Below are 25657 nucleotides of genomic sequence, written 5' to 3'. Positions count from 1 at the left end.
TTTAGCTAGTGAAGCTCTGAGGAAACACAGTATCAGCATGGCAGACAGCAGGATCTGAAGGAAAACTAGCCCACAGCACTACACTGCAAGGAAAAGGTGCTTCTAGGGCCAGCTGCACCTCTACCACAAGCTAACAAGTAGACTGAAGATGCTGAAATCTTCAAACTATGTTACCTTATGGTTATGGTATGCTGAGCGACTGGTGTGCAAGCTGGCCAAGAGGCTCTTGGTTTGCTGCTGGACACTGGAAGGAGCAGGCATGGACAGGAGCATGGTAGCCAGTTCCTGAGCAGCCGCCTTATTTTTCTCCTGTTTTCAAGAACAGACAAAAAAAAAACATTCTTCAGTTCACTAACCATTAAGGTGATGCACAATTCCAATTTCTCTGCATCCCTACCTCCCTGCAACACAGTTTTGATATTCCCTCAATGTCTTATTTGACATTTAAAGAACATTTCACATGCCTAAACAAGAAAAGTCCTTTTCAGATTTATGGGCTTCTACCCCGCTGTTTTTGTAAACGAGGTCACCCTACAACACACAAATCCCACCAGCAATAAATGCAAATGCCAATTGTCATTCTAAACTAGTTTCAAATGCTGTTTGCTAAGTCAACTTTCAGATCAGTGCTGTGAGGATGTGGCTCTCTCCTATCAGGCCCCCGGGGGCTGCAGGAGGTGCTGCTGATCTCACCCCTCCTCCCCCCGTTTCAGAAGAATGTATTCAGAAAGTTACTTGCCTTCTCGTTGACTGGTCCTACAGCAAAGCAGCTTTCCAGCGCTTCTAAAGAACTCACTACTAGCCTGGAGGGAGAAAGGAAAGCAGGCTTGAGTACAGCAACCCTTCTCTCTCCTTAGCACTTTGCTTTATGCGGGCTACAGTCATGAGTAGCTCAGAGACAGCTAACGAATGCCAAGTACAAAATCAAAGCATGATAAAACCTGCCACAGGCACCATGCATATCATTTCATTGTGTTACAGACCAGAGTTAAACCTGGCTCACGCTCACAGACAAACTTAGGACTGCTTTAATAATCCACAGCTGAAAGACAGGGGCTTTTCTCTACCAAAGAGGATAAAACATTTCCTTACGCAGCCTGCAGCAGGGATAACTTGGATTGTCTTGACAGTACCAATTCACCATGGCCCACAGACGTACATATGACTGCAGATCAAGGGTTGGTATGACACATGGGAAAAAGCGTAACCGACTTTTCTAAGGGAGCAAGATTCTATTTGCTTGCTATTTTCACACAGGTTGCTCTTTCCAATTTGGAGTTTCAGCACAAAATACTCTGGAGGAAAATTAACTGGGTACGACCCGCCTGAGAGCTGCTGAAGTTTTGACAGCAATAAGGCAGGCTGGTAAAATACTCGCCCCAAGGAAAACCTTATTTACACCTCTGCAGCAAAGTGCTGACCCTCCCCTGCAGCACTCTTTCATGCCTTGAAGTAGAACTAGCTGAAGTGCCACCTGGCACACCAGGAGCAGTGCAAGAGTATAGGAGAAGGGAGGGATGAGACAGCATTGGATTGGATACGAGGTAGGAGGAACAACAATTCTGAGGTCTGGAGGTGATAAGTAACATTGATTTCCCGCACCCGCAGCCATAAAGCCAACAGGGGAAGAGAAGTGGGAGAAAAAAGCATAAGGAGGGACGCAGCAGAAAGGAATCTGTCCAACAAGCAACAGTCAAGCTGTATGCAGCAAAAATCCGCAGACCGCCTCATCTTTACATTTTGCTAAATCATCTGCCATGCAATGACCAGAATGTAAAGAAGCGAATGTCACTTGGAAAACAGAAAATCAACAGTCAACAAAAGCCACACCATGTGTTCTGTCTCTGACACACACTCATTCGTGCAGAGAAAAGGATGGCATACTAACCGGTCCAGGGTGGTTAGGGACTCAGTTTCAGAACTTTGGGGGAGCAAAGAAAAAGGAAAAAAAAAATAATAATAATAATGTGTAAAGCTCACAGAAAAACTCCCTACAACACATTCTAAGCAAAAGGCAAATTAAATGGGGAAATCAGGAAGCTGGGAGAGCGATATATACAGTCAGTCTAAGCATGACTCTTTCAGTTTGGGCAGCAGACACTTGCCTAACAGCACAACAGATAAAGGAGACCCAGGCCACCTAGCACAGAGAAGCCAAGCACACTGCTTAAAGCACAACTGGAGGTTAAATCTGAAGTACAGGCACTGAAGTTCTGATGGAAAAGCTGTCTCAGCTGTTCCTGCCCAAGAGGCCCTTTGTGAGGTAATCGTGCTGCGTTCTGTAACTCCTATGTAAAAATAAAAGGAATCATTCCTTTTGGTTCCAAATATTTAGGATCTAATCCCCCTGCTTTGGGAAATCAGAAGGCATGTCTGTGCAGAGAGAGACATCTGGTGGAGATGTCACAGCAGAGGGGGGAAGAAAAGAGAAATCACATGCAGGAAAAAAAAAATCCCAAGATAAAATATTAAAGGACAGCAATCAGTGCCCAAACAGGTCATTCAGTTGGATGCTACTGGTACTTCAAGTCCTGAACTCCTATGTGAGAATGTCAGTAGGACAATTAGCTGTGACTTCCTCAAAGTCAAGCAGCATGTACCTTAGAACACCAAATTTTCAGCAGTAATAATTCTCCTCTGACCTGTTACCCTCTTGTCCTTGCTAACTTGCCAGACTATACAGCACAGACTGTATAAGCTCAAAGAAATTGGAATGGACATCAAAAAAGTTCTATTTCTTCTGCCCAACATATCCCCAGATCACTCCTATAAGTCTCAGTAGGGGTACTGGAGGGGGAATCAACACTTTCTCCCCTGAAGTAGTTAGGCCTGCAGTACACAGGCTCTTAAGATAAGCTGCTGGGAAGCGCTCTAAGCAAGGTCACACAAAAAATACACCTTCAAACTCAACTTCATAGAGGCCTAAACTTGGTTAGCTCCAGAAAATAGAAGAGGACTAACTTGAGAAAATGCACCAAAGAAAGCAGAAATCTACTTCAGACCTTCAAGACTCCTACAGCAAACTAATTTAGCAACGTGAAGCACACACACAGAACTCTCCCTTTAACTCACCAGATAAATCAAGAGAGCACAACACTTTCCTTAGAATCATCAACTTTTCAGTTGTTATTTTGTATGGCAGTGAGAACACTGCACTAATTCCCTAAGTTCTCCAAGTTTTGAAAGGCACACAAACGTGCCTAGGAGCCTTCTAGAGCTACTATTCATTTACAAAGAGCAATACAAGTAAGACTGCAGAGATACCTCTCCAGGACAGTCCCACTGGCAGCAGCAGGGGTAGCTGACTCTGTGTCTCCAGTACCATTCCCTTGATTCAGGTTTGGGGGACAAGCATTGCTCACAGAAGCAGATGGGAAATCCTCAGGGGGCTCATCAGGCCATCCAAACTGCTCTTTGGTTTTGCCATAAATTTTTATGGAATCCAACATCGTGACTCCAGCAGGATCCACAGAAGCCCCAACTGTGGTGAGGAGAGAAATTTGTTTAATGACTAACAAAACAAGCTGCATGAATGTATGCCCACACTAACAGTTTCATCTCCTTGTCGAGGTTACTTCCCTTCCATATTATCTCCACCCAAAATTCTTCAGCTGGGCTACTGCACATTCACCTACCAGGCTGTAAAGAAACAGCTACTGAGTGCATGATCTGCCCCTGAAACTGTTTCTGTGGTCAGGCCAAATGAACAACTTGTGGAAGTTCTCTTTACTGTGAGCTGAAGTAACTTCAACATGGTCAAACAAAACCAACAGGCAGGCAAAGCAAACAATTAACAGAGTCTTACTGAAGAAGGTTAGCTTTTTGTCTGCTTGCAAGGCTTCCTCACGAGTGAAAGGGAAGTCAAACCAACGAGCTCTGGTCAGATTCAGCTGCATAGTGCGACCAAATATCTCCAGGTATGAGGGTGCTCTCTCTATTGCTTGTGTGCCTATCTGGATCCTCATGCCTGTCATCACCATCGTGCTGTTATTGTTTGTAACTTCAATGGTGAAACCTCCAGGCTGCAGAAGACAAATCACAAAGGAGTACCATCACTCAGGACAAGAGCATCACCTAGAAGCCCAACGGAATGCCCAAAGTGCCCCATTTACCTTTGTGTTGGCCACATACATGCCAGTGGAATTGAGCCGGTGCTTTATCTGCTGAGCATTGTAGACTTGCAGCAGATCATTGCCTCCAAACTCCACATCTGTGAGTTGCTGGTTGTGTTCAAAGAAGTCAATAGGAAAGTTCACTTGGCTGGATGTGCGAGTTGCTGAAAGAGAGAAGATTGGTATTTTTGACATGAAATACTGTCAAGAGGCAAATCGATGGTAAAACAACTTGCAAGAGCTCTGCTCCTTTGGAAACACCCATGCTAGCCAGATAGCTATGTACTGTTACACAGATCTATCGAAAGACTTCACCCAGACCAGTACTTAGGCTTGAGGTAAACTGCAACTGTCAGAAGTGAATGCCTTAAGTATCTCCACAATGTTGACCAATCTTCATGTTTGTATTTGCCACTGCTAGCTTGCATGAGATACTGGAGAAGTCCCTTACTGATAGCAGCTGCCTTGCGCTTGCGGACAGGCTTCATGATGCTGATGACACTGCTAGGCTGCAGGGAGGGCTGGAGCCAGTAGGAGGTGTTCTCCACATTGGCCATGTAGATCCTTAGGCTCCCATCTTCGCACAGGAGGATCATAGTAGTTCTCTGCTGCTCATTGCAGGCTGTGTGGCGAATGGCCACCATGTCCTGAATCTGTGAATGCAGACAATGGAAGTCAAGGAAATGACCTGGTAACTGCTGCTTGAAGAAACAAACACTTTGGATTAAAAGGGTGCCAAAACTAGAGATCTTGTTATTGGAAAAAGAGACTACATCTCAAGGGCCAAAATACAGAGAATCTCCACAGACCTTTGCTTTGGCTGGCAAGGTTTTAATCTCCTGGATAAGAAAGGTGTCTGGCTTCACCATCACCACCAGTGGAACACCTGTGGTTTGCTGAACACAGCACACCAAGCCAGGGTGGTTCATGACTTCAGACCACTGGCACAGCGCTGGCGAAGTCTTACTCCCACCATTTGAACTGTAAGAGATGAAGGACAGAATGATATCAAGCAACAAGTGGAAACACACAACAATTCATGAGCATTGGACCAGTTAAAGCTTCCTCCACTGCAGGAATTCATGTCACTGAACAGCCAGGAACACTACGTGCCTGGTTCATAGATGAGAGACCTGAGATTAAGGTTCTGGACATCTACCCGTGCAACCTACTGCAGGGTACCTGCTTTAGCAGGGGGGTTGGACTCGATGATATTTTGAGATCCCTTCTAATCCCTGCAATTCTGTGATACTGCAACTAATGCAAGCAGAAGACACGAGCATCCCAACACACAGCCCTGATCTGTACTATGAGAACACAAGGAAACACACTTACTAGTAAAATTGTATGACCAAAGCTTAGACAGTAATTTTAAAATGGTTTTCAGCTTTCTCTTTCAAGTACAAGCTCCTGTCATCAGGCTACCATTAGGGATAGCAACATAGTGCTATGTCCGAGCACAGGAAGCTGGCACGCACGTTAAAATTCACATGGCTACACAGTACCATGTTTCAGCACACTCAGTGGCACTAAGCAAGGAGAATCTGTGTGACTCTGCCCACAGGTTGAAAATAATAAAAAAGAAAAGGCAAAAAACTCCCACTAAGTTAAACTTAACTGAAGACAGAGAGCTCTTGGAACCTGACCCTTCCACAGGGCCTACTCAAGATAGTGGCTTTGTGTCAAGCCAGCAATGAGCCTGTGGCTGAAATGCCCAGCTCCAATTGTCAGAGCAGATGACAGAACAGCTTTTTTCTTGCCACATTCATAGCGTAAGAGATTGGTTTCCCTCGAGGGAGCCTGAAAATAAGCCTTAATATGCACAATGCACAAGGTCCACTGCAGTCCTGGTGCCGAAAGGAAACAAAGGCTTCCTGCTCTGCAGCCTCGGTGAGGGTGGGTAATCCCATCAGTTCCAGCTGCTGCACCAGAAGCAGCTCCACACAGTGCAGTAAGGTTGCTCTGAAACCACCTTTCTGCTGTGAAATCCTAGTGGGAAGAGATGCATATGCATCCCACCGCTGAAACAGTCAGCTCTGGTTTCAATTCATCCCGATATTAGGCCAGTAATAACATTAAAAGTAACAGAAAAACATCAGTCAAAAAGAGGAACTTCACTACAGGCTTTGGCTATTTGGGACTGGGTTGTTAATCAGTAATATTTATTTCCAATAAATCGACAGAAAAACTTCAAGGGAGCTTTGCACCTGAGTCTCACCTCTTTACGTTAATTGGGAATAGCCGCTGCACTTCCAGACTGGCCCGGCTGATGGTGGCTGCAAAGGATTTGCCTTGACAGTAACTGAAGAACAACATCTGTAGGACATGGGAGTAATACACTGACACACCCCCTCCTGCTACCTGGCCATTGCTGTCCTGTAGGATGAGAGAAATAAGGACATCCAAGATAAATGTGCATCCGCCGAAACACTCTCAAGCAGTCAGGCTTTTAAGTTTCTCAACTGATCAAATTATTCCACAAGCCTTTCCACCACTCCCTTTCCACCCGTGAGGGAAAGTAAGTCCAAAATGACATTTTCTAAGCTAAATTCCCTGATGAAGTCATCCACCAGATACTTCAAAGACTTCCAAATGGGATACTGAGATTGCATACTGTAGGTAGTGCCCTCAGCTACTGCGTGCTTGAATGTTGTATGACAGTCTCACATGGAGCACTCCCCACGTTCCCAGCTCGTAACAGAGCTGTTCTGCAGGCCTTCTCATCTATTTCCCTGATTCAGAAATGCAGGCTGGAGGAAAAGCACTGAGCAAAACGTGGATGGATTTTAAAATCACCTGCATGCATAGCACAATCCAAGAATACAGAGCTGCTATGGACCAGAAACAAAGGCTCACTCCACCAATGCAGCTCCAGCAATGGTCAATAACTTCATTTTCTGCCATGCCTCTCTGTGATCAGCACTGCTCTCAAGACATCTCCCTGCTGAGAAATCCTGCTGGGCATAACTTCAGAGGGAGCCATGGAAAAACATGCTACATTTTCTAGATGAAAGGATCAGGGGGTTTAATTTTTACCCCCACTCCCTTTCGCTGCAAGGATATTTCTCTCCTCAGAACAATGGCAAGCTCATTGATGTAGATAAGTGAGCTTTAAAAAAGGGAATAAAAGGAAGGGAAACTTCTGCCTTTGAGTGCAAGACTAAAAACACGAGAAGTTACTGTGCCTATACTACAAGAAAGAGAAGTCATCAGTACCTTCAGGTCCTCGTGATTGACTTCAAGCACATTGGTGACATAGAATGGACCATGCTGGGCACTGCTTGCCTCCTCCATGAGCTGTGTATAGATGTATCCAGCAGAAGACATGATCACTATTATGTTCTTTCCCTCCTCATTGAAGAGGAAAGTGACATCCCTGATTTTGGAACTTGGTAGAAGGAAATAGAACGTTGGGCTCAAGGCATCCACGGAGAGATCGTAAATCTGTGGGGAGAATTAAGAAAAGAATCAACCACTGTGAAACTAAACAGTCTTTTCTTTTCACAGCACAAATAGACAAAAGTCAAGAGCAGGGAATGCCTGGTACGTGTTATAGCTCATTTTTCTGCTCTTTGAGTTATTTGGTTTTGCCTTTTCTTGCAGAAGCACAAACATACATTTCCAATTTATTTCTAACTACGAATATAACTCCTCTGCATGCAGGTCTGCAGAGATCCAGACTTTAAGTATGAAATCACAAATCATCAGTAGCTTATGAGCAAACATACCTTCACAAAGTCTGCAGTCACAATAGCAAGCTCTGTTTGGGATCCTGGCAGCCACACAGCTTTAATGATGAAATTTCCAGTGGCCAGTTGGGGATGAAGTACCAAATGGTCAGAGACTGATCCAGAGCTGCTGAATGTTAACACGTGGCAGTCCTGGAGTAATGAAAATAATTGGTCAAATATCAGAACAGAATACCTGTATATTTCAAGCCAAGAACAATTAAAAGCTGGCTTTCATTTCAACTTCAGTAACGACTCACGCACTAAGAATCTAAAATTCCTGCACTTAACATAAGTGACATGAAAGTAAGTTTAAAAAAATGCACGTTCTGTTCCAGATGTTTCTTAGCTAAATAACAGATTTGTGGCTTCTGCACTGTGAAAGCTGAATCTGAACTTGGGAGAATACCAAAAAGTGAGTCTTTATTACTACACACCAGCTGTTACAGACTAGTTCTAACACACTTTAAGTTCCACATGGATAAACCTTGACTTCAGTCTTCAAGTAAATCTGGCCTAAATACAGTAACAACTATTATTTTGAGGCATTGCCTCGTTTATTACATTACTTATATAGGAACTGCCTCTTTCACTTCATATATCCAGTAAGAAAGCGATTCATTAATGACAGACCTTTGGAGCTGGCTCTGATACAGTTCCTCAAAAGAAAACTACAGATGGCTTTGAGATGAGGTTTCCAGCTGCCTAGGAAAGAGTCAGCCAGGCACTTACTTTCAGTCCACACACAGCTAAGTAATCCTCCTTGCAGGGATTCCCAGTCAGGCTCAGTACAGTAAAGGGAACAGGTGCAGATGCAAGGCGTGTGAGGGTCAGTTTTCTTTTGCTAGAGTCTGCTTGTTTCAGCAACGCCGAGAGCTGAAGGACTGTAATCTGCAAAAAGAAATGAACTTCCTTACCCAGATTAAGAATTTCGGAGAGAAAGTCATCTCCATTCTAGCTCTATGATGCCATCCCTGCACTTTTTACCATTTCTGCCCTAAGAATTCTTTTCTTGAAGAGCAAGTGGTTGTTCTAAGCCACGCCACACTTGACAGAAGACATTATTCACTCACCTTGCCCTTTTCATGACTCACAGCCAGGTGCTGCCGACGTCCATGTGGGGATGACAGCACACACATTGCCACTCGTCTGAGCACATGTGCACTGATCAGCTGCCGGATTGTCTGGCCCTGATCACCGCTGTAGTTCATGCGGACGTTCTCAAAAGCACCCTCTTGGGAGCCAAGAGTTGGGACCTGAGCCATTAGCAATGAAGAAAGCATGAAGAAAGTGCATCACTGAAGGTCAAAAAGCGACCCATAATTTCATTACCCGGAATAACCACTTTAGTATCTTACCATCAACTGATCTGTCATTTCTACTGACTTGTCCAACGTATGCAGCTCATTGAGTGCCTGCTGTGCACGACTGCTGCTCCCCATGGCTGAGGCTTGCTGGAAGTTTATCTGAATTGCATCCATTAAGAAATTCAGCATCTCCAGCACCAAAGGAGCAAAGGAGAAGTTGGCCTACAAGAAAGAGATATAACAAGTGAGGATCAAGATGTTCCTGCTGGGTATTCATAAGATTCGCATCTCAACTAGTTTCTAAAACCTCAAGTTGCTTCTGTGATCTCTGCTATCAAAAAGAGGACCACAAAAATCAAGCAGCTTGGCTGATAACCATCACTGCTCGCTTAAGATCCTCTACACTAACCACTTTCCTTCCAACAGCCAGCTGATAACTATACCTGGGACTGTAATTCCTCTCGACAGCCCTCAACATTTCTACACAGGCTGCTCTTCTTGGGTTTCTCTTCATCAGGGCCCTTCCCCTCACTGATGGTAACCTTGGCCTTCTCTGCAGGAGAGGTGCTTGCATGTCGAATGACACTCTCGGGCACCCTGGGCTCACTCTGGAAGGCTGATTCCTTCATGGTAGAGCTCATACCACTGCTAGGAGTTCTCTTCACCAAAGCCTGGGGAGGACATAGGAATGTTAAAAGTCCAAACCAGCTTTCATCACTGACAAATTGAATATAGATTGTAACAGCAACAAGACTAATGCAATTCCAAAGAAATTGAATGCAAAGCTCTTAAAAAGCAGCAATTTTCAAAAAACAGTGTCCTGCAAGCCACTCCACATCCAAATATCAGCAAAACATTCCTTTTTGATATCAAGTTACTCTGCTGCTGGTGGAAAACATGAGAAAAGATTGTATCAGCTGTGCAGCTTAGGCTAACTTGTGCACAATGCAATGGCAGATGGAATCAAGACACTTTACCAGGCAACTGCCATCTTCCTTGGCTCCACAGTCACAGAAGAACGATCCGTATTTGGCGTAAGAAATCTCATGATCCTTGTGACAAACTTTAGCACAGACGGTGCAAACACCAACCCCATCAACCATCTTGCAAGTGTGACAGTGATACCTGCACAAAATAAGTCAGTTGAGTTATGAAGCACTGGACTTCCAGAAGGCTCCACAGACCACGTTTGTTTTTTTCTTAATGGCCAGAACTAGCAGGCTGAAATTATGACCAAGAGATTCTTACCAATGTTGATTCATGAATTCCTTCTGTGTAATGGTGAAGGTACAGAGTTTATTACAAAGAGAATCTTCATCCTATTAAGAAGAAATGCGTTCCAGTAAGGTATTATAACTGCACTTCTACAGCAAAGGTAGATGGTACAGAATGTGTTTCTCATACATTTACATGAATATTTTACCAGCAGTGAGTTTTAGTACCACCTAGCTCACTTGCAGCATTAACTGTGCCTGCTGCCTACCGAATCTTCAGCTTGAGAGTCCTCCTCTTCCACTGCCAGCTCTTCCACCCAATCTGAATCCACCTCAATTGCCCGTTCCTCGCCATCAACAGAAAGATGACTTGGTCCTTGGCCACTGCTCTGGCTCAGTGCATTAGTGACATCAGCCAGGTAAGAGACGATATGGCACGTACACTCCAGGATAGTAACATGCTATGAAATTGAGGTGAATAAAAACGAGAGGCAACATTTAAATCCCACAGCAGTTACTATGAAGCAGGAAAATACAACACACACACCCCCAGTCAAATTGTTTTCCAATTGTCACTATGCAACAAGAACAAGAAAGCTGATGCATCTCTGGCCTGAGATTTGTTTCTGCCAATAAAACAACAGCCACGTGCCTTACCTTCCCCTGCATGACGTTAGCATTCATTTTTTCTACAACGTTCTTTTGAGACAGGTATTTCTTGCTGTAACACATAGAGAAGATCATTACAACTAGTGGTCTTTGGGAGGTATAAACTCAGTTTCCACCTTAACTTCAAGCACTGAATTCGCTCTAGCTCAGCAACAGGAAATGTACCAATGTAGTGATGACTTAAACCTTCAAGAGTGGAGAAGATGACAAAACCATGTTTGTTTGTTGTGGGGGAACACAGCCTAGCCTGCCTCACACACCTTATATCCCAAACAACAAAATGAGTGTGCATCAGTAAATATGCACTTCTGTTCCTGTATGATCAGAAAAAAAGACATTTAGTTGAAGCAAATGAACAAATAGCAGTGTACAGTTTGCTCTTACCATTTGCCTAGCCAATCAACAGCAGCACCGTGAAGCTGGAGGTGTCCTGCACCTTGTCCTGCACTAGCCAAAGTTGCCATCACAACCATCAGTTCAGGAAAGCCTGTGCCATCACCATTGGCCAGCATTTCTGTTGCCATTGGTATCAGAGTACTCAGCAGAACAGTGCACACGCCTTCTCCGACTTGGCTAATAAAAAAAGTGAAGATCTCAGATGCTGCACATCACTTACAGGAAGGGCAGCTAAGGCCCACATTGCAAGAACACGGACCCAGCAATGCCCTCGTAGGCAACAGCTGTGCCCCAAACATCTTATTTGAAATCTGACAAAAGGAAGCAATCGCTAACTCAATTAATTTACACAGCTAGAGATTGCAACAAATCAACAGTGCACAAAATAATGACAAAAGCTGTACTTCACCTGTTTTCCCGAACAATGTAAGTTGTCAAGAGTTGTAGCAGCTGCCTGTTCTCTTGGACAACATCCAGTTGGTCTGAATCTTTGGGTGGAGACATGGTCATCCTGGTTAACCAGGCCTGGAGGCGTACGGGCTCCACACAAGCCAGCTGAGCCAAGGAGCCACAAAGTCGCAGCAGGCTGGGGTTGGGACTCTTCTCAGCTGATGGAGAAAAGTACAGTGAGTGACAGATGCTACTGTGAATGTGTTTGAAGGTGGCTCTCCCTCTGTCAATCGTCCCACTCAGATAAAAACTTTACTTGGAATGGGGAACTGGTCAAAGCACCTGCCTCCTCTCCTACTTAGGAAAACCAATCAGCTATAAGAAGTAAATGCAATTTTTTTCAGGACGCTTCACTTATTCCCTGACATGAGCTCAGACATAAATCATCTTCATCTTTCTCTAACACTAAAATCAACTGTTATCCAGGACCAAAAGGAAAAAGAGCCAAATAAACTTGGAAAGATTAAAAGAGGAAGTGAGAAAGGAATGAGCAACACACAGAGGTGACACAAAACCATTAAAAGTTAAGAAGTCACCCCAACTCCTTTTGGAGTTTTTCTTTTAAGCACCTTCCTACTGCAGTCTCTCCAATCCAACAACAGCAGTAGGTAGACAAGGAGATGACAGGGATATTCAGCACAACCACTTACTTAACTGGAAGAGTTTGGTGAAGAATTTCAGCACTCTGTTGCAGAACTTTGCTGAGAGGTTTTCATTGGCTGTTGCCATCATGATCTGGACCAATTCTCCACTGTATGAAAGGAGTGAGAATTAAAGCCAGCTTTACAAAATAGCCCAAAACCAGAAAACAGTCAGCTTTCCAATAGGGGAAAAACTTTCCTCCACTTATCTTGTCACAGAACCATTGTGGTGTTAGCAATTTCCAACACAATTAGTCTTCATAACTCTAAATCACACCAATACCCCACCTTCATGCCTGCAATTAGCCATCTCTTGCTCTGGGAGGGACTGAGAGAAACTGGGATTTCATAACTTAAACTGCACTGTCTTACAGTACAGAGCATCTCTCATAGAACTCCCGATGCTTTTTATTTCACCAGACCTCCGCTACGGTCACTACAAGGGTTTGCTCATGTTTTACTTGGAATGACAAAATCCTAAGTCGTTTCACTCTCCTGCACTGCTTGAAGGCTGTCCTGTCCTTACACAGGTCTGCACTGCTCTGCACAAAGGCATTAACATTCCTGAAGAGCTGACAAACTGAAAGAAGTGAAGTGTTTGGCTTACAACTTTCACACAGATTTTACCTTTCTGAAAAGAATTCCTCCATGGCTTTTCGAGCTTGGCTGCTCTCCAGTTGTTTCTCCAAATGCTGTAAGCATTCCTCCAAGATGGACTCATCCAGGCCACTGAAGATCAAAAAGTACATATTAGTAAGAATATATATAAGAATAATTTCAATAATTCTGAGAGCCAATAGAAAAATAAGAACCAACGTTGCTAACACAATTCTAACAAACCTTCCACTAGCTATAAGAGATTCTCCTTCCAAGAGATAAGAGAAAAGCAACTGATGAACAAACATCACAAAGACACCAACACATCCACCAAATGATCAGGAAAAGAGTAGCACACACTGTAGGCAGGCTACACAGTAGCTTAGAAATCTAGAATAATCCACATCTTTCCAGCTCCTCATGTTACAAATTCCTCTAACTTGCTGTTCTTTTACACTTTAAATCTCTTTCAGAGTTACTCCACCATTCTCTACTGTGCTCACCCTCACTCCACAACACATACTGCAAGTAAAATCCAATTATTTTTACATTCCCTAACAGGAGGCTCAATAGATCTCCTTCTGAATACCCTCCATCCAGAGAGGATCAGTGTTAAAAAGATGCAATATCATCACGCCTAATGGTTTTATGTTTCAGATGGGCAGAATCAACATCTGTGCACCAAGCTTATTCTCTCTACATACATAGCAAGTAAGGGGTGGGAAGGATAAATCTGGCTAGTTGGCCATGATAAAGAAGGGATTAGCCATCCTTATAAACAGCAAGAATAGAGACAAAGGAATATAAAGCAAGTTAGGTCGGCATCTCCAGCTTTGATTTGGTGCTTGTATTTACATAATTTTCTATTTGATTAAATAAAAAACTATCCAGATACGTACATGATCCATCCAGAGTTAGAAGAGATGATTCAAATCCACGCTGCCTAAACGGCAATGCTGAAAATTCTGGTGAGCTGAATAAAGTATCTTACATTTTCAGTCAACAAGTATAATAGTCTTCACCAGATAAAAATAAGCTGATTTTTCGCCTCTCTGTCTTGCTGCTCAAGAAACTACATTGATTTTTAAATATACTGTAGTAATTCTTTGTACACAGCTTAATTGGAAGAGAACTAGAAGCCACACAGTCCATTACCTGTTTGGATCAGAGTGATGGGCCAGTATGTTATAGCACCCTGTGATCAACTTCTCATAAACACGTGCCAGGAATTCATCTGATTCTGCAGGACCCAAGATCCTTTCTAGGGAGTTGCTGCTTATCTCTGCCACGCTCTCCGTGCTGGTCTCCAACAGGAGGGGCAACAGGGAATGAATCACCTGTGGTGGGTTCAAATCATCTGACCAGCTTGAAAAGAAAAGAAAAGTAGGTAATTACATGCAGTGTAAACAATTATTTTGTTTGAAATTATCTTAGTCTTAAATGCCTGGAAAGAACAATTCTTTCATGTCACTTCTTTCTCATGCTTTGAAAAGATCACACAAATGCATGAAAATAAAACACAATCAGATTTGATCAATATGGCCTGAGCTAATCATAGAATCATAGAATGGCCTGGGTTGAAAAGGATCATAATGTTCTTCTAGTTTCAACCCCCTGCTATGTACAGGGTCATCAACCAGGCTGCCCAGAGCCACATCCAGCCTGGCCTTGAATGCCTCCAGGGATGGGGCATCCACAACTTCCTTGGGCAGGGCATCACCACCCTCTGTGTGAAAAACTTCCCTGTCTTGTGCCTCTTGAGAAGCACTAAGTGTTCCTATCAAGGACTCTAGCTACCACACCAAGACTGAAAAGCTGTTCATTCAGAACTGCACAATGAACATAGCATAGCTTAAGGCTCAGTTCAAAGTACAGAGCCAGTTCAGTAAGTGTTTCAACAGAACAGTCTGATCAAGACAGACATTCAGAAGATCAGAAGCAAGAATCCAATATAAAAAACATCACTTACACAATGAGATCCCCAGTAAGTCTGACCAAGGAGAGAAGGGTGTGCTTTAGGGAAGCTGCAAGAGGTAGACTTTGGCTGCACAGAGTACCAAGGTGGGCAGCCTGAACTGCACTGATGTAGCTTTCTGCAGGGATTGTGTCATTCGCAAAGGCGTTGCGCTAAGGGTTGAGACACACACATGACAATCAAAACAACCTGTGTTTAGCAGAAAGACAGACTACTTGCCATTCCCACTAATTTACAGAGTTAAGATTATTTTATCCAATTTATATTATTGGGCTCAACCCACGAGGCTGGACTCACCCACGAGCCAATGTTTGGAAATTCATTGGTATGAATGTTGTTCCATGAGTCACATAAAGTCTGCACAGCTGATGGTAAGTTCTGAACAAGCATTGGACCTGCAATCAATCCAGAATTGTAAGTCACTGTAATACCATGGGTCCTGTTGAAAACAAGAATGCTTCTAAAAACTGTTTAAAACTAGATCATGAGTTAACCAGGACACAATTGCAGCTAAGTTTGACCTATTATCCTGCTGAAGGCCACTCTCATGCTTTTCTACCAGTCAAAAATACTCCTGAAGTTTGCAGCAGCTTCTTTCACTTCATTAGTACAACAAGAGACATGGCAAAAATACAAATTCACAGCTGCCTTCAACACATTACTATTTCACATCTTGCCATACACTTCCATGCCATTCTGTGGAGCACCAGCACAGTTATAGAAGCATTTCAGTAAGCCAGATAAGCTCACAAGTTAGTTACTTTTTCAAGGCTTGCCCCTCTTTTTCACCTGCTACAATACTAAAAAGAACAGACTTCCCTGTCTGCTGCTGGATAATACAGGATAATACAGTGATCTGAACACAGTGGTAGAGGAAAAAGAACACATTAGCCAGCACACAGCTTTGAAGCTGAACGTTGGAAACATTGCAGAAAGCTTCACCTGTGCACAAAAGGAAACCTGAACTATGCAGGATGCTTACCTAGAGTATTGGACTTGCAACGGCTGGATCCAATGGCCAGAACAGCAGCATAACCTCGTAGCTTCTCTTCAGAAGGTCTGTTCTCACTGGAGCCCTCCTCAGAGAGGCTACGTAGCAAGTAAGATCTGCATTCATGAGGGAAAGGATTCACTTCAAGGAAGCAGTTCTGCATTTCATAACTAAATGTGTCAATATGGTGACAGATAAGAAAGCAAACTTGTGAAGTTCTGCCCCACACTTCATGTGATACCACTAAGAGAGTTCGAGGCTTTTATCTCCTCTAAGCTTCTTACCAGCAAAAGCATCTGCTCAAAAGAAAAAGCTGATTTACTTTTGCTTTCTTCCACATAGGGGCTAATGAGAGTTTAGAAGACTTCAGACTCGTAATCTAAGAATTAACACCCCCCTCCTCTCTCTGATGGTCTCTGACAGTCTCAATAATGAGTGAAATAACCTTGAGCAGCACTGTTCTACAGAGTGGTAAGAAGAGGTTTCATCTTTGGAGGAAAAGCTGATTTTACAAACTTGCAGGAAAATCTTGAAAGATTACTTAGCTACTTAGAAATAATGACCACATTACAGCTTGAATAGCTTTGTCTTCTTTTAAAAAACAACGGTCAGTCTGAAGGATCTAAGTTAGAGTAACTGGACTGGACTATTAACAGACCAACCTCTCTCTGCCAAAACAACAAATAAAATAAAAACCCTCACGTACAGAAGGAAACATCATTTCTATCAGAGATGCCATGGATTTACCTGGTAAATGTAGCATAAGTGTCAATAAGCTGCAGTGTAGCAGGTAGGAGGTTCTTGGTCATCTCTGAAGACTTGTGTGGATCAGTTTCTGCAGCTAGCTTGGTAAAGTGCTCATCTAGAGAAACCTGGATCTTGGAAATTGCAGCATCAAGGGTGTAAATGGACTGCAAGCTGGGAACTTCGTGCAGCTGGAGAATAGTTGTGCAATCGATGCCACAAAATGAAGATATCTTAAAATACAAAGGAATGGAACTGTAAGTGTAAATCACTCTATAACAACAGATGTTCCATGTGCACATTTACATTTGCATCAGTTCACCTGCCGAGCAAAGTATTCTTCTGCTATTTCCACATCGTATTTTACTGAGCTGCACTTGTTGGAGGCCAATTCAATGAGAGAAGCAGCATGTTCAGCTTTCATCCCCTGCTTGGTAAGGTGATCCTACAGATGCCAGAAGAAGACCACACTTTAGAAGAGCTCTATAATTAAGCATTCTGCCAACTACCAGGCTAGAACACTTCAAAAACACAGACAAGTTCCCACTTCTCACCATGCCCACACAACAAATCCCACATGCACTAAGCACAGAAGAACAAGAAACTGACATTCTTACTAATAAACAACATTACAAAACAGCTCAATGAAGATGAGACTGTAACCTTGATCCATGTGACATAAGATGGGATTCGCAGGCGAGAAGACCAGCGCAACGTGTGTAAAATATCACATTCACTCATCTCTGGTGTGTTTGTAGCCAACTGATTCATGTAGTTTTTGGATGGAGGCAATATCCCCAGTATCCGCCACAGTATCAAGAAGTAGTACTGAAGTGCACAGGCTTCCTAAACAAAAGCATGGTTGGATAAATTAGTAAAGGAAGATCACAGTTTCGAGCATTACAGCTGCTCAAATTATCTCATCAGGGCTCTAGACTCATAGACTAGAGTCATAGACTCATGTAGATGTGCTGAACTGGGCGAACGCGTGGTGAACTGAATTTCTGTCATATTATGCAATGAGGCATAGAAGGAAGAGGAGCAAGAAAGAAAAAAGAGAAAAAAAGAAGGATTACACAAGATTTTTCTGTCTCATCATATTCCAGGCAGACCTACTGGCATTACCAGGGAGGAACAGTAAGTCTAAAACACGCTATGGATTAAAAATCCTCCAGTGATATAGCACCACCAAAAAGATTACCATTAGCCATAGGATTTTTAAGTTCTCCATTACTCCAACCACTGTCCAGAATACTTTCAATACTTCGTTGAAAACAATAAGACTGAAAATCTGTTACTCCTCAGCACAGACAACACTCCAGCAACACATACAGTCTTACCAGTGCAGTGACATTTTTGTTCTCTTTCCTCCTGAGTGTGTCAAACTGTGACCCTGCTGCAAGTAGTGAAGTCAGCGCTGTGTAAAGCTCATCATACTTCATAGTCCTAGAGAAAAGGACCTCACAAACCTGCAAGAGGTTACAAGTCATGATCACTGTTTTGCATCTGCACTTATTTATACTTTCTGTTAAGTATTCAACATGCCCGCATACCAAAACTATGCAAAACGTGACTTCAGGAAGTTAATTCTGTCAGGTGTTCTGAGAGAATTTGATCAAACTGATGGGGAAGTAACCCTACTTATCATATCTTTGCCTCAGATGTTTCAGCAGCACTGAGAAACAACTGTGGATATGGTAGGACTCTGCTTTGCAGCATAAATAACTGAATCGTATGCATTACAAGCTGTCCAACACAGCTTCATAGTAGCACATCTGAATTTGCAAATGGACTTTCCTGACACACAACTCAGTGCAAAGAATCCCACATTATCTTACTCAGCCACTACTCTTCACTCCATTTGGATAAAATTCCTGCTCTAGCCACTGCATCAGGCCCTTCTCATCAGTTTGCCCTGGCACTTCTCAAGCCAACGCTGCCCTTGGAAGGCTTACAGAAAGGTCTCTACATATAAATCCCAGTACCGTGCTATCCAGACGGTTCAGGTCATCTTCAGAAGCTTCTGGAGATAGGATGCAGTAGAACCTGGGCTGTGGAACTGCATCTGGAAAGTGATAAACAGCAATAATTTTGTTTAAAATCGTTCAAGCATAACTACATGCATTTTCGTCTGTTTTAAGTATGCCTGTCAAAGGCAGGAAAATGTACCCAGGCCATAGGAATGGCTCACACTTATTTGCAGAAGTAAATCTTGGAAGAAAAAACTGCTCACGTGTTCTTTCTTACCTGATGAGCAGTGTTTGGTCCAGTTTTCTTCCACTTCCTTAAAACCATGATAGAGTGGAACAGAAGTTCGTCTGCTACTGTCCTGGGATCCACTCACCCAGCCAATGGGTGGAGTCAGCAAATTATATTGCACCTAAGCAGAAAAGCATTAAGTCATTAAGCAGGGGAACCACAGTAACAAAACAAAGAGCCATAAGATACAAACAATCCCATTCCTACAACAGTTTTCTCAGCTTCTGAGGGAAGCCCTGGATCCTACCTAACAAGCTTCCAACTACTGAAAAAGCCACACACAAAATATTAGCATCTCATTAATCAGAACAGTGCCATAACTCAACGGGGACAAGCTAAAGCAAGAACAGTGCATACAAGGCATTTGAAATGGTGTGTGAATACCCAAAATAGCCATGAAAGATGAAGGCAGGGCTTTCACCCTGACCTCAGTGGGATTTATTAGGACAGCAGTTACATCACAAATGTATGCTCTAACTGAACCTGCCATTAGGAATCAACAACTGGAGTTGATCTCTTATTATAACCTGAAAGATTGGTAACAAAACCAAAGAGATCAGAACACACCAAACGATTGTCTGCCACAGATCTCTGCTGAGCAATGAACTACATTTCAGCATCACAAAGTTTTACCTGTTCAAATAAGTACACGGGGGCCTTGGAATACTGATGGAGCAGATAGTCAAACACCAAGAGCAGGCGTGCCACAATAAGCGGTACAGAACTTTGCTGGGTGTCCATGTTCACTGTCAGCTCCACGATTGTCTGGATACAGAGCATCATGATCGACCTGCGGCCCCTCTCAGAAAAGTTGTGAAAAATAAGCAGCAGCAGCTGGAGATGTTCAACGTTCAGATCTTCTGCGTCACTAGGAAGGGTCCCCTGCAAGGCATTCTGCTTCAGCGTGCCCACAAACCTGACAACAGGACAGAAAGTTCATGCACTCCTTTCCTTCTCGCTTAGATACGTCTTGAAGATCTCTTTAACCAGAGCTTACAGAAATATTTTTATTGTTTCATTTTTCTGCTTGTTCTTCTAATCAATACTGGCCATTTCACAAAGATGGTGACTGACTTTCAAGTTAAAATAAAATTATCTCACCTTTCCCAAACTTTAAGGCATTCTGGGACATCAGGGTCTCCCTGGGCAGTGGCTTTATGCTGCCAAATGAGGAGAAGTCTTGAGAGCACCGACAAACTTTGGGGATGGATGTAGAGAGGCCATGGACCTTCTGAGAAAGGGGCAACCCCCAGCTGCTGAAGAAGTGTGTTCTGGAATAAAGCAGAAACTTGGTGAAAAGAAGGAAGTCCTGCCTGCTTTCTTTAATTAAAAGCATGATTTGAATAAAGAATATTGTTCCCAGAGATTGAAAAGAGCTAATACAGCAATATTTCTCTAATCCTAAATGTATCACATAGCTACTGAGGATGTTTATGTTGTCATTTTGCCATCTAAGACACTACAAATTTTGAACTTCAGCACCAAGGCAGGACAGAATGGCATTAATGATCTCTACTCATTCGCCACAAAATCACAGCAGGACAGATTAGGCTTTGGCAGAATCATACAGATCAGCCTGCAGTTTGTGCTTCAGCAAAAAGGTTGTTTAGCTGCTTTTGGGGGAAAACAAAAGTGTAAAAAAAGGTTTTTTTAAACACAGACAACTAAAAGCATAGGCTCTGAATACACTGACTGGTAAATGAGCCCTACTTACAGTGTTAGGTCAGGTCAGCCCATGACCCAGCAAAGAAACCTAGAGGCTACAGAGTTAGCACATGAAAGCAAAGGGATTAACTTGATTCTCCTGAGAGAATTCCAAGGCCTTTTGGCATCAATCCTGACAGCAAAGTAAATCTGCAGGAATGCCTCTTGCTAACACACGGACAGAGGCAAGTCTCCAAAACACAACACACAAACTCACTTCTCCTTCAGCCTTCATCACCTCCGAAATTCAGCAGATTAACCTGAACTCTGGATGTTAAGCTTATGCACTGCAAAGTGTCATTCAACTTGGATTCAAAACATCCCAAGCTCTGTTTGAAAAATACCATTCTCTAGGGCCAAGTGGAATCACAACATGCTACTTCAGCTGCAGACTCCACACAGAGGCATTGACAGACACCAACATTTGTTCATTTCATTTATATATTCATCACAGCTTTACCTGCAAGGCAGGGGACTGAAGATCTGAGGTCACTAAGGAGTGGTTGAAGTGGTACAGTGCAGCAGCAAACTCCTCATCTGAAGTGCCTGTCATACAGAGATTGAGACATTCACTACTGCTGCTGTCCCATATTTATGATTTCTGTATGGAACTATGAAAAGAGACACCTGCAAATTCTACTGTCTGTGCTTTCTAACAGACAAGTACTGCTCACTCACCCTTAAGCCCATCCTTATCCACTTCTTTGATGATGCTAGCAAGTGTTGCCATGTGCTGCTCTGAAAGAGAGACGCTCAGGTAGTTGCGAATGAAGTTATTCCTGGAGTTCAGCATAGAAGAAGTGATAAAGTTCAAAATGTTTGAAGCCAGGCTCAAAAACTGAAAAGGAAAAAAGAGAAACATGCTGCAGAAGCAACAAAACCCGAGGGAGTATAAGAAAACATTAAAAAAGCCAGAACTGTCAGCAAAACAGATCAAGTTCCCTAATAACATCCCTGGCAGCAGAGAGCAGATTTACTTTACTCACTGCAATGCAGCTCACTGCACTCTGTATAATTTTAGCAATTCTCCAAAAAAAGTTTCAAGTCTCCAAAGCTCTTGGCAGCAGAATTTATTTTTGTCTTTCCCCAACGCTTACAGCGTTCTATCAGCAACTTAACTTACTTATAGCTCTGCCCTCATTTTCCCTCTTCCTTTGTAACCCAAACTGATACTTTCAGTCTGATTCCCTAGCAATAACCAATACAGCAGCAATATTCCACTTGACGGAAGAGTAAACCAAATACACTTCTTCAAAGCCAATCCTCCATCAGCAGTATACTTAATACCTGACATTTATCATGTTACCTGGCAACACAGCTAGCTACAGCACACATCATTTCATCAACCCTGGAGACCTTTCCATACCAATTCTGGATCTTTGCGGCTGGCCAGGATGTTCCCATTCTCTCCAGCAGTCTGTTTGTTTGGGCTTTTGACTCTAGGAGAGCTCTCCAAAGGTGGTGGTGGAGGGGGTGGTGGTGGGGCCACTTTCTCTTTGCTTGGAGATATCGTCTCTTCAAACCACTGCCCAAGGATTGGTTCACTGTCATCATCTGACACAGGAGGCAAACAAACCAAAAGCACAGGATTGTGAAGAACCACCTCATGCAAGGGACTTGGTACAGTAAAGGCCTGAAGAACTTCAGTGAGCAGACTTAAGGCATCTGCAATCTTCATTTCTCCCTTCCAGTCACAACGCTCAGCAGTTTTACAGCAGGAATTTACAAGAAGAAATTATTTCCACTCTCCTCTCAAGCAAATACTGCCACATACCAGCCTCTCTGGCTTCAGTTTACATAAAAGAGTACAGTCAGCACTGCTTCTGCCAAACAGATCTCACAAACTGCTTCATATTTTCAGCATTACATGTTATTTTAGCCCAAGAAGGCAAAATCCCAGTAGCCAGGTTTCCACAAAGTCTGAAAAACAGCATAAAATCCTGACTTCATTTCTTTGTTGAAAACTCTATTACCTTGGCTGCTGTCCTCCTCAGTGCTGCTAAAATCATCCTCATAGTAAGTATTTGAATCAGTGGAGGCACTTGCATCACTGCTCATGGAGCCCTTTCTCTGACGCTGCAAGACACACGCCTTACAAGAACAGCAGAACAAATGCAATTTTAGGATTAAGAAAGACAAGAATTTGAAAACAAATTATCTTCCTAAAGCATTTTAATTTGCTTCCAGTCAATTCTAGTCAAGCGACTTATTAACAGTTTTCTCAAGATTCTCCCTTAAAGTTGTATCAGAATTTATGCAGGATGGCTGAAAATAAATTATGCATGCCAAGAATTTAAGCAACACTTCAAGTAACAGCTTTAACATGAAAGCATCTGTTCTGAACACAGCCTTTTCATCTTGTCGTTAAATTCACAAATGCCACTGTGCTTACAGAGCTATTTTGTTAGAACAAGTTTGTCAAATTTACCGTCTCCAAACGAGGAGGGAGAGTGCCTTTGGTTGACACTGACAGAATTCTTCTTTGCATATTCACAGATTGTAAAGAGAGAATTTTCCATGCAGATGACACTCAGTAGGAGTTGCTCAGATTCCTCCCTAGCTGCACGTCAGTTCCTACCTTTCTGTATGATGTAGACAGCAAAGTCAGCAGCAAATTAGTGAGTGGCACAGAATCTATCAGCCGCTGGATTCTCTGGATCGATGTGCTTTGAGCCATGATATCCAGCACTGCTGGTGGGCCGTCACTCTCCCAGCCCTGGAGGACAGCATTGAAGAGAGAATTTAAAATGTGTTTCAGTGGAGAAGGGCAAATGTTTCACAAGAACTACCTACACACCTTGTGCAATGCCTCCACTTGCAGATCTTGAAAGAGGGATGACAGCAATTTGATGGCATGATTTGCAAGCACCACTGACAGAACACCAAACCCTTGATGCCTACAGAAAAATAAAAGATAAAATGTAATTGCAAGGGGGAAAAAAAAAAAGCAGATTGAGTGAGGTGACTGAGGAACTGCTTTGCTAAATTAAGAAAGAAAAGGTGATTCATTTTCTTTTCAAGAATCAAGACTTGAATTTCACATGGCGAGACCAACAAGACTCCATAGTAATTCTGCTCTGCACAGTTACATGGACAATGACTACTCCAAGGGGTCTTTACATACCCTTTTCCAGGTCCCAGTTTGGGAGACCCAACGCCCTCCTTCGTCCGAGCAATAATGTCTCTGACACGAAGAGCAGCCAATGGATCTTTCTCTTTCCCCTTATCAGCCAATGCTGTGGGGCTGAGGTTCAAGATGAGGAAGAGACTGTTTAGCAAACACCAGGCCCCAAGCAGCTGGAAGTTCTGATAATGCTATCATCCAAAAGGTTGAGGGGGGAGAAAAAAAAAGACGAAATAGTGTGAATCCAAATGCCAGAACACAACAGCATTATAAGAGCTTCCTGAAGGGCACAGATCTTACCTCACCCCCTGCTCGGCGTGAATTGCTGATGGCTTGTCCAATCATTTCATAGATTTCAAGCTGCAAATAGATACAAAACCACAATAATGTTTAAGCACTGGGCAATAACTAAACCAGCCCACACACTTTTAAAACTCCTGATATGATTGCTGTTTCCTATCCACAATTAGCCAACCCAGTTACTTTATCAGCCAGACTAATACCTAGAAATAATATACATCTGCTGCATCCAAACAAATATGAATTCTATACATTTCACTTGCCAAGAATGAAAAAAAAACAACCAAAACAAATGCACTCCTTCCCATCTACTTACACATTTCTGTACAATAGTAGCAGCATCATTTTCATAATCCTCTTCTTTGGAACTCGTAGATCCAGTCCGTACCTGCTGTGTGGTACCCACGTGTAGGATGGCCATACAAGTTGCCACACTCACACCTGGATGAAAATAAGCAAAGGGAACAGTCTTCTTATAAGCCAATCTTCCCATTTAGCACATAGAAACAAGCAGTATCAGACATGCACACGTTATGCTTTGAACATTAGGAGAGGGAAGAAATTACAGGTTATTAAAAAGGTCCTGAGTCACCAAGTTGCACTTGCAGAACATATCAGAACCTCAGTACCACCAGAACAAAGCTCACATTGCCCCAGGCCCTGCATTAGCAGTATGGGGCAAACTGGTGCATCCATAATGAAGATTACTTGTGGGGTGAGCCATGAACGTGTGGGTAACAGAGAGAAGAAGCAAGAATGACTTAGAGACCTAAAAATAGAGGAAATCAGTCACCTGCATAGAGACAGCTGAGAGCAAGAACAGTCACATCTTGGAGCCGTGTGGGTGTCAGGGGCTCCAACACAGGCAGAGACAGAGTATCCAGTGCCATGGTCACATCTATCACCAGCGAGTGAAACCTACAGTAACAACACAGGTTAAGGATCAGCAATGCAACCTATGCAGTGCTCGTGGGAGCAGCACAATGTTTTTTCTCATACAGTGTATCCAGCATACACCAAAGAAGAGTGATGGCACAGTCTTACCCGTTACGTACAGCAGTGGCATCTGCCACCGTGGCTGGCATAATAAAAAATGAGTTGGCTGACACAGCATCCTGAAACCGATTGATGTATCTCAAGAAATATGGGAGGTTCAGGCACACTCGCAGCAATTTTTCAGAGCCACCTACCAAACAAAAACAGTGTTTTACTGTTACTGTGCCACAGGAGAGCTACTAAGCAGAACAGATCTAACAGCCATCAAGAGAAATGCTTGCTCTTGCACTCTTTATCCCCGCAGTGCTACAAAGCTGATCCTCACCCAGTTCTTGCAAGCTGGCTACGTTCTGAGCAATGAATATGCTTTTTGTTTTTGCTGCAGAGGTTTGATCTGCGGAAGCTTGATCCTCGTTTTCTCCTTCCACCTAAAATCAAGCACATACTAAA

At 43.1% G+C, this 25657-nt stretch overlaps 1 protein-coding gene across 1 annotated transcript in view; it reads right to left on the bottom strand.

Annotated features, from left to right (window-relative positions):
* Positions 1–25657, bottom strand: part of UBR4 (ubiquitin protein ligase E3 component n-recognin 4) — a 68335-nt gene that overhangs the window by 37295 nt on the left and 5383 nt on the right. Inside the window, 46 exon segments of the mRNA XM_042883413.1 lie at positions 175–309; positions 740–803; positions 3265–3481; positions 3806–4022; positions 4113–4276; positions 4564–4765; positions 4922–5093; positions 6331–6488; positions 7329–7556; positions 7841–7993; positions 8573–8731; positions 8914–9096; positions 9199–9369; positions 9591–9818; positions 10125–10272; positions 10396–10466; positions 10631–10822; positions 11019–11082; positions 11415–11603; positions 11836–12034; positions 12527–12627; positions 13145–13246; positions 14270–14479; positions 15084–15241; positions 15387–15484; positions 16072–16196; positions 16828–17057; positions 17147–17269; positions 17488–17670; positions 18165–18293; positions 18810–18889; positions 19072–19204; positions 19717–19999; positions 20185–20354; positions 21248–21333; positions 21466–21625; positions 22154–22341; positions 22761–22878; positions 23366–23503; positions 23585–23684; positions 23912–24102; positions 24212–24271; positions 24528–24652; positions 25005–25129; positions 25256–25397; positions 25533–25635. Of these exon segments, the coding sequence (XP_042739347.1) occupies positions 175–309; positions 740–803; positions 3265–3481; positions 3806–4022; positions 4113–4276; positions 4564–4765; positions 4922–5093; positions 6331–6488; positions 7329–7556; positions 7841–7993; positions 8573–8731; positions 8914–9096; positions 9199–9369; positions 9591–9818; positions 10125–10272; positions 10396–10466; positions 10631–10822; positions 11019–11082; positions 11415–11603; positions 11836–12034; positions 12527–12627; positions 13145–13246; positions 14270–14479; positions 15084–15241; positions 15387–15484; positions 16072–16196; positions 16828–17057; positions 17147–17269; positions 17488–17670; positions 18165–18293; positions 18810–18889; positions 19072–19204; positions 19717–19999; positions 20185–20354; positions 21248–21333; positions 21466–21625; positions 22154–22341; positions 22761–22878; positions 23366–23503; positions 23585–23684; positions 23912–24102; positions 24212–24271; positions 24528–24652; positions 25005–25129; positions 25256–25397; positions 25533–25635 (6975 nt within the window).

This window comes from Lagopus leucura, unplaced genomic scaffold (assembly GCF_019238085.1).
Source record: "Lagopus leucura isolate 7727_CA_CO unplaced genomic scaffold, USGS_WTPT01 Super-Scaffold_100037, whole genome shotgun sequence".
Lineage (NCBI taxonomy): Eukaryota > Metazoa > Chordata > Aves > Galliformes > Phasianidae > Lagopus > Lagopus leucura.
Note: the sequence above shows the minus strand (reverse complement) of the source record. Positions and strands in the feature narration are given on the sequence as shown.